The sequence below is a fragment of the Entelurus aequoreus genome, linkage group LG23, assembly GCF_033978785.1.
Source record: "Entelurus aequoreus isolate RoL-2023_Sb linkage group LG23, RoL_Eaeq_v1.1, whole genome shotgun sequence".
In the NCBI taxonomy this organism is placed as follows: Eukaryota; Metazoa; Chordata; class Actinopteri; order Syngnathiformes; family Syngnathidae; genus Entelurus; species Entelurus aequoreus.
The window spans coordinates 34369012-34385238 of NC_084753.1; the positions used below are offsets into that span (position 1 = coordinate 34369012).

General features: G+C 38.7%; 1 protein-coding gene across 2 annotated transcripts in view; it reads left to right on the top strand.

The window, feature by feature from the left end:
* Nucleotides 1–16227, top strand: part of zfyve21 (zinc finger, FYVE domain containing 21) — a 32906-nt gene that overhangs the window by 4839 nt on the left and 11840 nt on the right. For both annotated transcript variants that reach the window (XM_062035021.1, XM_062035022.1), the window contains exons 2-5: nucleotides 7419–7469; nucleotides 7537–7705; nucleotides 11535–11610; nucleotides 11680–11771. In XM_062035021.1, coding sequence (XP_061891005.1) covers nucleotides 7419–7469; nucleotides 7537–7705; nucleotides 11535–11610; nucleotides 11680–11771 — 388 coding nt within the window. The remainder of the gene's footprint in view (nucleotides 1–7418; nucleotides 7470–7536; nucleotides 7706–11534; nucleotides 11611–11679; nucleotides 11772–16227) is intronic.

Sequence of the window (16227 nt, forward strand, 5' to 3'; positions counted from 1 at the left end):
GGAGATCGTTCCACAGACTGGGAGCGGCGGAGCAGAAAGCCCAGTCTCCCAGGTTGGAGGAGGTTAGGAAAACAATTTTTTAGATATGTATCTCGTGCGCACGAGAAAGCATTGGATGCGTGCGCGTGGTTTGAGGTGTGTGTGTGAAAATGGCAGTTCAGGAGTTAATTCGGCTGTATTTCCAACTAGGACTTTCCCCCATGTGTGTTGTGGCAAAATGTGAATGCCTGCCAAAAATGTATGTCCTTGGCGGGGCCGCGCAGCGCTCACTGAACCTGCATTTTTGTCTTGGTGTGTCCACAGCGGATTACTAGGTGTAAGACAAACACTTTATCTTCCTGGTTATTGTATCGCTACGTGTGTTGACATTATGTAAGACTTTACCGTGCCCGGAAAAGGACAGTTTGCCTCTTCTGTGGCATTAATGAGATTTAAAGGAGTGTTGTTAGTCCCATGTTGATGTGATAAAAAACGCTTTCTTGTTTGGAAGATACACACACAATTGTAACTGTTACTTCTTCCTGCACATAATAAATATGTACAACGTGTTTGGATGTATTCACTTATGTAAAATTGTCATTAAATGTAATATTGCCTGACAAAAAGTGATTTGACGTAATATTTTGATATTTACACACACACGTATTTTACTACAATGAGCATTACATATATCAAAATCAAGTACCTACTGTACTGTTTACTTGTTGAAATACCCTTTTTGCAACAAATATCTACCCAAATGGCCACTTTGTTGCTGCAGGTATGGAGTAGCGGGGGGTGTACAGTGTTTCCCATAAACTGCCAAGATACCTGTGGCGGTAGGGGCGTGGCTAGGGGCGTGGTCACATGACACCATCGAGTAATTTGCATAATTTACTACAATGATATGATTTTCTCTAAAAAGGCTCAAAAAATGTATACTTACTAATTAATAATAACAGTTTTGTTTTAAACGTCCATCCATCCATATATCCATCCATTTTACAATATAATTACAACACTTTATGTACATATTTATATACAGATTTGAACAATAAGTTATTCACTGAAATATATTTATTAATTGTGGTTCTTACAAAAAATATATCTTATAAAATATAAAAGCTAAAATGTCTCTTAAAGCTCTGCCCCTTTAATTAGTGCATACTAAATAATTTAACTTTAGCCTACTACTACAACCATATTATTTACCAGCAACATAAAGTGAAACAGAGGCAGAGGTGTCCTGCCACAGTCAGTAACAAATAAACAGAAAACAGTAGTGGTCAAATACAAATAAGGCAAAAAGAGAAGTATCCTACACTTCTCTTTTGTAAAGTAAATCTGAACAGCCTATATGGGCATCTACATCAACTATATGATTTGCCTGAGAAGCTGGACAGGACAAAAAAAAAAAATTATTTGTGGTGGACGTAATTCTTTCGTGGCGGGCCGCCACAAATAAATGAATGTGTGGGAAACACTGGTGTATATTGTAGCGTCCCAGAAGAGTTAGTGCTGCGTTGTGTTTATGTTGTGTTACGGTGCGGATGTTCTCCCGAAATGTGTTTGTCATTCTTGTTTGGTGTGGGTTCACAGTGTGGCGCATATTTGTAACAGTGTTAAAGTTGTTTATACGGACACCCTCAGTGTGACCTGTATGGCTGTTGACCAAGTATGCCTCGCATTCACTTGTGTGTGTGAAAAGCCGTAGATATTATGTGACTGGGCCGGCACGCAAAGGCAGTGCCTTTAAAGGCCTACTGAAATGAATTTTTTTTATTTAAACGGGGATAGCAGATCTATTCTATGTGTCATACTTGATCATTTCGCGATATTGCCATATTTTTGCTGAAAGGATTTAGTATAGAACAACGACGATAAAGATTGCAACTTTTGGTATCTGATAAAAAAAAGGCTTGCACCTACCGGAAGTAGCGTGACGTAGTCAGTTGAACATATACGCAAAGTTCCCTATTGTTTACAATGATGGCCGCATGAAGTGAGAGAGATTCGGACCGAGAAAGCGACAATTTCCCCATTAATTTGAGCGAGGATGAAAGATTTGTGGATGAGTAAAGTGCAAGTGAAGGACTAGTGGGGAGTTGAAGCTATTCAGATAGGGAAGATGCTGTGAGAGCCGGGGGTGACCTGATATTCAGCTGGGAATGACTACAACAGTAAATAAACACAAGACATATATATACTCTATTAGCCACAACACAACCAGGCTTATATTTAATATGCCACAAATTAATCCTGCATAAAAACACCTGCGTGTTTGTTATGCTAGCTCCTAGCTCCTCTGCTAGCTCCTAGCTCCATAGAACACGCCAATACAATTCAAACACCTGATCAACACACACAATCACTCAGCCCAAAAGACCGTTTACCTAACCCAAGGTTCATAAAGCTTATATATTTTTAAAAAGTTACGTACGTGACGCGCACATACGGTCAAGTTATCGAATGTTTAGCAGCCAAGGCTGCATACTCACGGTACCTGATATTCAGCTGGGAATGACTACAACAGTAAATAAACACAAGACATATATATACTCTATTAGCCACAACACAACCAGGCTTATATTTAATATGCCACAAATTAATCCTGCATAATAACACCTGCGTGTTTGTTATGCTAGCTCCTAGCTCCTCTGCTAGCTCCTAGCTCCATAGAACACGCCAATACAATTCAAACACCTGATCAACACACACAATCACTCAGCCCAAAAGACCGTTCACCTAACCCAAGGTTCATAAAGCTTATATATTTTTAAAAAGTTACGTACGTGACGCGCACTTACGGTACGGTACGTGTTATGCTAGCTCCTAGCTCCTCTGCTAGCTCCTAGCTCCATAGAACACGCCAATACAATTCAAACACATGATCAACACACACAATCACTCAGCCCAAAAGACCGTTCACCTAACCCAAGGTTCATAAAGCTTATATATTTAAAAAAAGTTACGTACATACGCAAAAAAAAGCCAAAGCTGCATACTCACAGTAGCACGTCTGCGTCTTTGTCATCCAAATCAAAGTAATCCTGGTAAGAGTCTGTGTTGTCCCAGTTCTCTACAGGCGTCTGTGTATCCAAATCAAAAGTCCTCCTGGTTAGAGTCTCTGTTATCCGAGTTCTTCCATCTTGACTGCATCTTTCGGGAATGTAAACAAAGAAGCGCCGGCTGTGTACTGTTGTGGCTGACTACGTTCGAAAAATACGTCCATTTCGCACCGACAACTTTCTTCTTTGCTTGCTTGGCTTCCTTCTCCATAATGCAATGAACATGATTGAAACAGATTCACGAACACAGATGTCCAGAATACTGTGGAATTATGAAATGAAAACATAGCTTTTTCGTATCGGCTTCAATGTGGAAGGCATACCCGTGTTCCCCGGGCTACGTCACACGCATACGTCATCCGCAGAGGCGTTTCGAACCGGAAGTTTAGCGGCAAATTTAAAATGTCACTTTATAAGTTAACCCGGCCGTATTGGCATGTGTTATAATGTTAAGATTTCATCATTGATATATAAACTATCAGACTGCGTGGTCGGTAGTAGTGGGTTTCAGTAGGCCTTTAAGGTTTATTGGCGCTCTGTACTTCTCCCTACGTCCGTGTACACAGCGGCGTTTTAAAAAGTCATAAATATTAGTTTTTGAAACCGATACCGATAATTTCCGATATTACATTTTAAAGCATTTATCGGCCGATAATATCGGCAGTCCGATATTATCGGACATCTCTACTAATAAGGGTATTCTAGTAGAATATGCAGAGATAAGATGTGTCACTATCAAATAGGGGTGTAACGGCACACAAACATTTCGGTTCGGTACGTACCTCGGTTTAGAGGTCATGGTTCGGTTCATTTTCGGTACAGTAAGAAAACAACAAAATATACATTTTGGGGTTATTTATTTACCAAATTTGCAAAATCTTCCACCAAAAATATTTACTGGAATATTTGATGTGAAGTAATGGGAACCTTGGATAGGTCAATAATTCATAATAACATTGATTTTGATTCAATATTATGTTTTGAGCAATGACAGTTTGAAAGAAGAAAAAAAAACCAGCTTTGTTTTATTAGTCAACATTGCAACTTTTTCTAAATTACATTTAACCTTTAAGCTTTTTTTATTTCACTTTTGTTATGTTTTTGTTTATTTTTATAGTATTTGTAGAATGTGCCGTGGGCCTTTAAAACATTAGCTGTGGGCCGCAAATGGCCTCCGGGGCACACTTTTGACACCCCTGCTATAGATAATAAAAAATGTAATGTGATAAATCTATGGATAAAAAGCAGAGCCTGGCGACGCATGCGCGTTTATCATAACTCTCTCTCTCTGCCCCTCCCTCACCAATGCTGCTGCACACACAATTTGTTTTGTTATTAACCCCTTCTTAACCCTGAACGTACATTGAAAATACACGCAACCCTAACTCAAAATGCCGGACATTTTGAGGCATTTAAGAAACTCCGCCCTGACAGCTCCGCAAAAGAGGACATGTCCGGTGAAAAGAGGACGTATGGTCAGTCTGTCGTAGCCCGTTAGCTGCTAGCATGCCGTGTGTTGTGCCTCGGTGTGCATTGTTTACACAACGTGCGTTACTCTACTTAATATGTCCATGTGGAAACTCGTTCGGTACATCTCCGAACTAGGGATGATGTTTGATAAGAAATTATCGAGTTTGAGGCTATTATCGAATCCTCTTATCGAACCGATTCCTTATCGATTCTCTTATCGAATCCAGATAGGTTGTTGTATATGGAAGAAAACACAATATAAGGTTTAACAAAAGCTCAACTTTTATTTTATAAGAAAAAAATAAAATAAAATATATTAATAAATATTGACTGTTACCCCCCCTAAAAAAATAAAATAAATACATATTGACTGTTGTTACCCAAAGTATATTAAGTGGGATTTTTCAGAAAAACAAATATATACAGTAACACAAAAACAACCTGTCTCTGTGATCACTATAGGTGTATAAATAATAATATAGTGTTAAATAAAATCAGTCCCTTGGGCACAAAACTGAAAATAATACAGCTCTCCAAAAAGTGCACTTCTGCTGCTATTGGAACATACTAACTACACACATAGGCAGACAGCTAAACAATCCAAGACGTCTAATAAAGTTCCGAAGCAGATTAATCCATTTAGGCTCTTTATCGTTGATCTTGCTTTGTCTTTTCCTATCTTTACTTTTGTCTTGCACTGGACTGTTATTATTATTATTTTTTAAACTGAAATACGGTAGGTTGGAGTTCAAATCCCAACGGAGTCATACCAAAGACTATAAAAATGGGACCCATTACCTCCCTGTTTGACATTTAGCATCAAGGGTTGGAATTGGGGGTTAAATCACCAAAATGATTCCCGGGCGCGGCGCCGCTGCTGCCCACTGCTCCCCAAAGGGATGGGTCAAATGCAGAGGACAAATTTCACCACACCTAGTGTGTGTGTGACAATCATTGGTACTTTAACTTTAACTTAACACAATGACAAATGCATAACCTATGTGATTAAATTAACATACTGAAATGTAATACACAATATGTAAATATTAGCTTCACACAAATATACAGTACTATCATCAAACAAATACTTCTGAGTGTTGAAACTATTTCGATGGTTAGAAATACACGACTGGCAGCCATTTTAAGTCTTCAAAACATCCATTGAAACAGTGCACAAAAATAATTTTTCAATAAACATCCATCCATCCATTTTCTACCGCTTAAGTTACATAAACAAGTTAAACAGTTTACTTACAGACTAATCTTTTCCCAGGCTTGTAAGAGCTTTCCTGTGATAAAATGGCAACCAAGGTAATCAAAAAGGTCAACCAACGAACGAGATTTCTCTACAGAATTTCCTCTCTGGTCAACAAAAGCACCTTGAGGATTCTGGCGGGAACTCTCGTTCAACCCTTTTTCGATTACGCATGCACCTCCTGGTACCCTAGCACCTCCAAAACCCTCAAATCTAAACTCCAAACATCTCAGAACAAGCTAGTCAGGTTACTTCTAGACCTCCACCCCAGATCCCACCTCACTCCTACCCACTTCTCTAAAGTGGGCTGGCTCAAGGTGGAGGACAGAGTTAAACAACTTGCACTGAGCCTAGTCTATAAAATCCGCTACACCTCCCTGATACCGAAGTACATGTCAAACTACTTCCTTAACGTAAATGACCGCCATAACCACAACACCAGGGGGAGCTCCACTAACCACGTTAAACCCAGATTCCGAACTAACAAAGGTCTTAACTCATTCTTTTTCTATGCCACATCAATCTGGAATGCGCTCCCAACAGGTATAAAAGAAAGGGCATCTCTATTCTCCTTCAAAACCGCAATAAAAGTTCACCTCCAGGCAGCTACAACCCTAAACTAACACCCTCCCCGGATTGCTAATAATCAAATGTAAACAATCAAATGCAGATACTTTTTCTTTTTCTTATGCCTTCTGATCTCTCTCTCTCTCTCTCTCTCTCTATGTCCACTACTTGATGTCCATACTCCCCCCCTCCACACCCCTGATTGTAAATAATGTAAATAATTCAATGTGATTATCTTGTGTGATGACTGTATTATGATGATAGTATATATGATAGTATATATCTGTATCATGAATCAATTTAAGTTGACCCCGACTTAAACAAGTTGAAAAACTTATTCGGGTGTTACCATTTAGTGGTCAATTGTACGGAATATGTACTTCACTGTGCAACCTACTAATAAAAGTCTCAATCAATCAATCAAAGCTAACACAACTTGTCTACTTCTCAATTGTCTCATGAACTGAACCGACTCGCCAACCCGGAAGTGGCCAGACTAATGACGCAAAGTATTTTCATATCGCCACAAGGTGTCAGTAAGAGTCTACAATCAAATGGGCATAACATTGCCCATTTGGGATCCAGTCCCAGGGATTCGAATAAAGAACCAACTCTTTTTCTTTACTACAGTGGTCTCGATAACGGGTACCGGTTCTCAAAAAGGGATTCGAGTCCGAGGACTCGGTTCTTTTCTTATCGAACAACCGGGAAAACCGGGTTCGAGCATCATCCCTACTCCGTACCGAAACGGTTCAATACAAATACACGTACCGTTACACCCCTATAATCAAGTGATTCTTTCCAGTTGTGGTACAAAATTTACAACAAAAAAAAGACTTTCCATTGCACCTTTTTTTTAAAAATTAAAATGCGACTTTTGCATTGCCTGCAGCTGTTGGTTCAGTGTTGCTGGTGTAACGTGTCACTGAATAATGCGCAAACAGCGGAGATTTTACGAGGCGCACGATCAAACACACGCTGCGGTTTTTGGTCCCCACAGGAATATAAAGTTTGGTTTGTGTAAACATTGGAAGCTGCCAGCAGATTGTGTAACTTCCTGTTGTTGTTCCTCTCCGCAGTGTCCCAGATGTATGCAGTGCGACACCAAGTTCGACTTCATCCGAAGAAAGGTTGTTGGGGTTTATTGGGGGGGGTTTCTTTTCATGGTTGAAAAGTAAACAACGCGTCTCTGTGCAGCATCACTGTCGACGCTGCGGCCGATGCTTCTGCGACAAGTGCTGCAGCAAGAAGGCGGCGCTGCCCCGCATGTCCTTTGTGGACCCGGTGAGGCAATGTGGCGACTGCAGCCTGCTCTCGCAGAAGGAGGGCGACTTCTACGACAAGCAGCTCAAAGTGCTCCTGGCAGGTCAGCGCCACTCACTCGCTACTTGGCCCCCGTATCAAAATCCGATCATTTTAAATATACCGCAAAAGTGCCGCCATAAAGTGAGTAAACCAGGTCAATCACCATAGGTTTTACATGTCAAGTTTACAAAGCACAGCATTTACTTGGATGACCCATTTTCCCCACTCGTGGCGCAAACGGCAACCAACACAAAAAGGCAACACACATGGTCACACTGCAAAAAGTCAGTGTTCAAAAACAAGAAAATAAAATACAAAAATTAGGGGTATTTTATTTGAACTAAGCAAAATTATCTGCCAATAGAACAAGAAAATTCGGCTTGTCAAGACTTTCCAAAACAAGTAAAATAAGCTAACCTCAATGAACCCAAAAATAGCTTAAAATAAGTATATTCTCACTAATAACAAGTGCATTTTTCTTGGTAGAAAAAAAAGACCTTTTTGCTCAATATGTTGAAAAATATTCTTAAATGAAGTAAATGCTAGTGCCATTATCTTGACATAATGATATGCGCTCGGCATCATGATTTTTTTTTTTCATGCTTGAAGTATGAAATGATTACCGTATTTTCCGCACCATAAGCCGCACCTAAAAACCACAATTTTTCTCAAAAGCTGACAGTGCGGCTAATAACCCGGTGCGCCTTATATATGGATTAATATTAATATTTATTTTCATAAAGTTTCGGTCTCGCAACTACGGTAAACAGCCGCCATCTTTTTCCCCGTAGAAGAGGAAGCGCTTCTTCTTCTACGGTAAGCAACCGCCCCCATAGAAGAGGAAGCGCTTCTTCTTCTACTGTAAGCAACCGCCAAGGTGAGCACCCGCCCCCGTAGAAGAAGCACGCGGATATTACGTTTCATTTCATATGTGTGTTTCTGTAAAGACCACAAAATGTCTCCTACTAAGAGACACGCGTACAAGGTTCCACTGACTTTTGATATTCCTGTGAACCGCACTGTGGATACAACGGGAGCACGTACGGTGAATATTCGCACCACAGGGAATGAGAAGTGGTTCTAGCTTGCCATGCTAACGGCCAGAAACTTCCACCCACGGTGATATTCAAAAGGAAGACCTTGCCAAAAGAGAACTTTCCAGCTGGCGTCATCTAAAAGCTAACTCGAAGGGATGGATGGATGAAGAAAAAATGAGCGAAGAGACCGGGTGACTTTTTTCACGCAGCTCCGTCCCTGTTGATCTACGACTGCATGCGCGTCCACATCACAGATGGTGTCAAAAAACAAGTGAAGCACACCGAAGAAGAAGAAGAATTCGAGGGATTTGTGGATGAGTAATAACTTCAGAAAGTGAGCTTTAAATGTTTATTTTGTGTGTTGTGTGACACTAAAGTATGAGCAACGTTGAGTTATTGATGTTGCTATTGCTCTGCACTATTTTGAGTGTTACTATTTTTGTGATTGCAATTTTGCACATTACATTTTGGGAGTGAACAGAGTTGTTAGAATGCTGGTTTGTAATATATTATTAAAGTTTGACTGACCTATCTGACTGTTTTTTTGACATTCCCTTTAGTGTAGCGTAGGTGCGGCTGATAACACGGGGCAGCTAATAGGTAAACAAAGTTTTGAAATATGCCATTCATTGAAGGTGCGGCTTTTAACACGGGGCGGCTTATGGTGCGGAAAATACGGTACTTTAAAAAAGTAGTTTTATACTTGTGAGTGTTGATGACACAGCTTTGCAACAGTTGATATTCTAGTTTCAAGCATGTTTTACTCAATATAGGTCATCAAATCTCCGCAACAAGCTGTAATATCTTACTGAGATCATTTAGGACCAAAACACTTAAAACAAGTAAAACACTCTAACATAAAATCTGCTTAGTGAGAAGAATGGTCTTATCTGACAGAAAATAAGCAAATATCACCCTTATTTGAGATATTTCATCTTACTTAGATTGCAGTTTTTGCAGTACACACATAGCACAAACTGCTCACTGGACTTTGTGCATCTTATAATAAAGAATGTCCAAACACCACACATAATTCAAAATTACACCCATATAAATCCAGTACAATGCATGATGGGAAAAATGCAAAACACTCCCTCCACACTTTAGCTGCTTGATATCTCTGACGAAATTACAAAATTTGAAGGAGGACGAAGGAGGTAGGAGTCAAACTTTCACATACTATTAATATATAAATACAAAACCCAAAACCAGTGAAGTTGGCACCTTGTGTAAATGGTAAATAAAAACAGAATACAATGATTTGCAAATCCTTTTCAACTTATATTCAATTGAATAGACTGCAAAGACAAGATATTTAATGTTCGAACTGAGGAACTTCTTTTTTTTTTGCAAATAATAACTTAGAATTTAATGGCAGCAACACATTGCAAAAAAGTTGGCGCAGGCGCATTTTTACCACTGTGTTACATGGCCTTTCCTTTTAACAACACTCAGTAAAGGTTTGGGAATTGAGGAGACACATTTTTGAAGCTTCTCAGGTGGAATTGTTTCCCATTCTTGCTTGATGTACAGCTTAAGTTGTTCAACAGTCCGGGGGTCTCCGTTGTGGTATTTTAGGCTTCATAATGCGCCACACATTTTCAATGGGAGACAGGTCTGGACTACAGGCAGGCCAGTCTAGTACCCGCACTCTTTTACTATGAAGCCACGCTGTTGTAACACGTGGCTTGGCATTGTCTTGCTGAAATAAGCAGGGGCGTCCATGATAACGTGGCATGGATGGCAACATATGTTGCTCCAAAACCTGTATGTACCTTTCATCATTAATGGTGCCTTCACAGATGTGTAAGTTACCCATGCCTTGGGCACTAATACACCCCCATACCATCACACATGCTGGCTTTTACACTTTACACCTATAACAATCCGGATGGTTCTTTTCCTCTTTGGTCCGGAGGACACGACGTCCAAAGTTTCCAAAAACAATTGGAAATGTGGACTCGTCAGACCACAGAACACTTTTCCACTTTGCATCAGTCCTTCTTAGATGAGCTCGGGCCCAGCAAAGCCGGCAGCATTTCTGGGTGTTGTTGATAAATGGCTTTCGCTTTGCATAGTAGAGTTTTAACTTACACTTATAGAGGTAGCGACGGACTGTAGTTACTGACAGTGGGTTTCTGAAGTGTTCCTGAGCCCATGTGGTGATATTCTTTACACACTGATGTCGCTTTTTGATGCAGTACCGCCTGAGGGATCGAATGTCCGTAATATCATCGCTTACGTGCAGTGATTTCTCCAGATTCTCTGAACCTTTTGATGATGTTGCGGACCGTAGATGGTGAAATACCTAAATTCCTTGCAATAGCTCGTTGAGAAATGTTGTTCTTAAACTGTTGGACAATTTGCTCACGCATTTGTTGACAAAGTGGTGACCCTCACCCCATCCTTGTTTGTGAATGACTGAGCATTTCATGGAAGCTGCTTTTATACCCAATCATGGCACCCACCTGTTCCCAATTAGCCTGCTCACCTGTGGGATGTTCCAAATAAGTGTTTGATGAGCATTCCTCAACTTTATCAGTCTTTTTTGCCACTTGTGCCAGCTTTTTTGAAACATGTTGCAGGCATCAAATTCCAAATGAGCTAATATTTGTAAAAAAATAACAAAGTTTACCAGTTCTAACATTAAAATATCTTGTCTTTGCAGTCTATTCAATTGAATATAAGTTGAAAAGGATTTGCAAATCATTGTATTCTGTTTTTATTTACCATTTACACAACGTGCCAACTTAAATAGTTTTGGGGTTTGTATGCATGTAGGTGTGTGTATGTATTAGTATGCGGCCCCAAGTTGGAAAATAAATGTTATGTTTTTGTGTGTGTCGCCTCCAGGAAGCATCTTTCTCGTCACTTTGGGAGTGTCAAACAAGTCTGAAACCATGACGTGCCGCCTGGCCAACAACCACAGGTCACTTACCCTTTTATTATGTTTGGTGTGGATGACCAAACACGTCACGTATTGTTACTCTCCATGCAGGTACATGTTCCTGGACGGTGAAAGCCACTTTGAGGTGGAGTTGTCTCGCATCTCCAGCATGCAGATTCAGACTGACGGGACGAGTCCAGGAGGTGAGAATCTGTGACAGATATTTGTCGAATGCAGCGGGACCCATGTTTTTGCTAGTTACCCGTTCCAAAAGTTTGATTGAAAACAATAACAAGTATTAACACAAAACACATTTTATATAGAACACATAGTTTTACATGTTTACAGGTTGTTTGGATTGGGTCATATAAGTAAATGTTCCAAAGTACAGTTCCTGGTAATTGACCAGATATACTTACATTGTCCACATGATGACAGGCATATATGTTGCAATTAGATTGTGTTGCGTCAGACCAGTTCTTCCTCCCAGGGAATCTAAGTTACTGGTCAATCCCAAGTTCTTTCGATGACATATATGCTGAGTAAGAAGGACCATCAAGACAGAATTAGAATATTTTCAAGTTTATACCAAAGCTTTGGGAGATCAACTTAATCAATACGTTCATATCGGCTGCTCTACTTGATCTGGCATTCCAAGGGGAAAAACACACTCTTTTCACACACAGAAAGCCCCCATCCCCCCCCCTCTCAACACTGATAAGGAGAGAGAGACGTGGGGGTTGTCTTCACATTCCGATGGTTTATGACACTAACCAGGCTTCTGAAATGTCTAAAGAAACTGGTAGAATATCCAAGGGAAAAGTACTAGATACTCTAAACATGGCTATGTAAAAAGAAAGATTTCTGCATCCTTCTACAATTGTCAGATATTGAAAATTAAGCTGTAGATACCTCATGAGTCTGATTCCTTATAAAAACTTTTTTTTAAAAACGTGTAACGTCGCAGGCTGCAATCAATAGTTTTGGACACCCTTGGTATGAATGAACATGTAATTAGTTGTTGGCAAAGAGCGCAGCGGGCGTAGGAGAGAGTTACCTTTGTACTTTGCTGCGAGTACTTCAATGGTGTTTAAATATCAACTTTCTTTGACCACCATGGTGGATTATTTTCTAGTCAATAGTCCTAGTCCAGGGGTCGGCAACCCAACATGTTGAAAGAGCCATAATGGACCAAAAATACAAAAAACAAATCTGTCTGGAGCTGCAAAAAGTTAAAAGCCTTATGTAAGTGTTATATTGAAGGCAACACATTAAGTTAGTGTCTCAGAGGGTTACATAAATCCTGGAAATTACTGTCTTAAAACTGCCAAAGGTATAGATGTGTGTGCCCAAATTAAAGGAAAGAACAGGCTCTCTTCTTTTAATGGATTTATTACAATTTTTGCAAGCTGGGTAACGTTTGCTGTGGTCTGGAACAACATGGTAACGTTTGCTGTGGTCTGGAACAACATGGCACACAATCAGAAATGTAGCCAATATTGCATGTGTCATGAGACATGCAAATATACATGAAATACACAGAGGACATAAGTAAAGGAAATTAAATGAACTCAAATATACCAACAAACGAGGCATACTGATGCAAAATGTACACACAGCTAGCCTAAATAGCATGTTAGCATTGATTGTTAGCACTCCACGCAAGTCAATAACATCAACAAAACTCACCTTTGTGCATTCACGCACAGCACAAAACGTTTGGTGGACAAAATGAGACAAAGAAGGAGTGGCATAAAACGCGTCTTTTTGTGGCAGCGACGGAGAAAGTTGTACACGTAAACCAGGGGTCACCAACGCGGTGCCCGCGGGCACCAGGTCGCCCGTAAGGACCAGATGAGTCGCCCGCGGGCCTGTTCTATAAAAAAAAAATAAATAAATAAAAATTTTTATTTAAAAAAAAAAATTAAATCTACATAGAAAAAACACAAAATACACTTTCAATCAGTGCATCAACCCAAACAACCTCCCCCATGCACACTCATCCACACCCACTCACACAAAAGGGGTTATTTCTTTCTGCTACCAATATTCTGGTTCCCACAACATAGACAACACATCTGCAAGGGACACAGTCCCTGAAGCACACATGATTGTACAGGCTGCTGGTCCACTAACATTTTCATTAATTACTATTTTTTATGTAATTATTTTTGTATTGTTTTACTTTTTTTTTTTTCCAAGAAAATGTTTTTTATTTATTTATCTTATTTTATTTTATTTTTTAAAAAAGGGCCTTATCTTCAACAGACCAGGTTGTCAATGAAATTAGATTTGCTTAAAGGGTTTTTTAAACCAGGCCCAGTCCAGATAATGTCCAAGTCGGACTCAGCAACACACACCTTCATTCATGTACACAGAAACAAATTAGGGAACACAACAGATTGCATATAATTTATAAACAAAATTACATTTTCAAAATAAGCATTTATGTACAGTCCAGATTATGTCCAGGTCACTCAAATTAGGGAACACAACAACAGATATCATATAATCTATAAACATAATTATACTTTCAAAATAAGCCTTTGAGGACTTCTCATCTTTTTTTTTAAATGTTTTTTGGCATCATTATCGTTTTCAACCATGTAACTTTCTAAAATTAGAAAATACTGAATAAATGTTTTAAAGAAAGTAATACTAAGTGAATATCTGTTTTTGGCCTTAAAAATAAACATTTTACCGAGTACTATAATTAAATTGACTAAATCATGATTGTCAATGAACTCTCCTAAAATAACAGAAACCACATTAAGCTTCATAAACAAACCAATCCTTAAACACATTTTTTCAACTTCCACCCAAAACAAAGACACAATATGACAATACCAAAACAAATGCAGGGTGGATTCAGGCTCCTGACAACAAAATCGGCAATCATCTGACTCTGTCATATTCCATAATTTTAACATTTTCCCTGTGGGTAAGAAGTTATAAATAATTTGAATTTGAAAATAACGATTTTGCACATCGATAGTGGTTTTATAGATTAGTTTGAATATGGCATCCCATGGCAACGGGCAGTCAAAAAAGTCCTCCCATTTTCCATTTGTGTTGTATGAGGCAGCCTTCAAAGATTTCTTTATTAAATAAAAATTATATATTTTTCTATTTATTTTAGTTCCTTTTTGCCAACTAGAATTTCTTATTAGAGGTTTACAAACTAATAATTTAGTAGTTCCATAATTAATTATTTGTTTCCATCTTTTCCCAATTACTCCAGTTAGTTGATAAAATGAAAAGCTTGAGCAAGCATCACCATACATAGCTCTAAATTCATCATACTTCATAATTTTACCATTCTCATTGATAATATCATTGACAAAAATGATTCCTCTTTCAAACATATTTTTCCAAAAGAAAGGCTTTCCATCTATTACAATATTAGAGTTCATCCATATTAACTGCTGCAAAATATCTCTTTTTTCTGGCACATAAAATTGAAAACACCACTATGAGTGGATTGTTTCCTTTATGAACCCCGCCATGTTTCCCAGCAGACTCTCTGGGAGGGGATCACTTGTAAAAAAGGATACAATTTATTTTGATACAGTACATGTTTTTTGTCCAACAGGACATTTGTGTACCACTCAATGTTTAAATACATATTTGGAACAATTGATGCTTTTAAAGACAGACACATAGCTTCAAGGTTGAGAAGTTTCAGGCCCCCATATTCATACTCTTTGTACAAAACCTTTCTTTTAATCTTTTCTGGTTTGCCGTTCCAGACAAAATCGAAGACCCTCCGCTCATAAATCTTAAAAAAGTTTTGTGATGGAGCTGGTAATGACAAAAACTAATAAATAAATTGAGGAATAATTAACGAGTTGGCAATAGACATTTTACCATACAAGGTTAGGGATTTCCCTTTCTATAATTGCATACTTTTGTCCAGCTTTCTTAGTTGATTATCATAATTTACTGAGCCTAGATCTTCCAGATTTTCTGGGACAACAACACCAAGTATGTTAACTGGTCCATCTGTCCACAAAACAGGCACTTTGCATTCCATTCGAAAGGACGTTCCCTTTAGATTTCCGATCCTTAACATTTTACATTTATCATAATTAAGCTTAAGGCCAGATTGCTGTGAAAATATGTCCAAAAGATTAAGAAGGTTCCGCAAACAATGAGGAAAAATCTTATCTTTGTGAATCAGCCTTTTCTGACATGAACTTCATCAAGAACAAACACAGAACACGCCTCACTGATGCACATCTGCAAGACTCACTCAGAGTTGCAGTGTCAAGTTACACACCAGAGTACAACACACTAGTTAACAGCATGCAATGCCAGGCTTCCCACTAACTGACAAAGAAACAGATAACAGATTTGGTGTCCATTTCAAAGTGGGACATGATTTAAAAATTTGAGAATTTACATTTGTATTTTACATGAGTTATTATTTGTACAAACGGTGCAAAGTAATTCATGATTTGTTAAAAAATGTTAGTGGCTAGCTAGTTAAAATGGGATATTGTGATTTCACAAGACTGTCTTAGAAGTGATCATTTGAAAATGTTCAATTTGAAAAATGTGCACTTAGAGAAAATATAAAAATAAAGTGTTGCATATTGATATTTATCTGTTTCTATATATATTTATTGTGAGAAATCATTAAGATGATCAGTGTTTCCA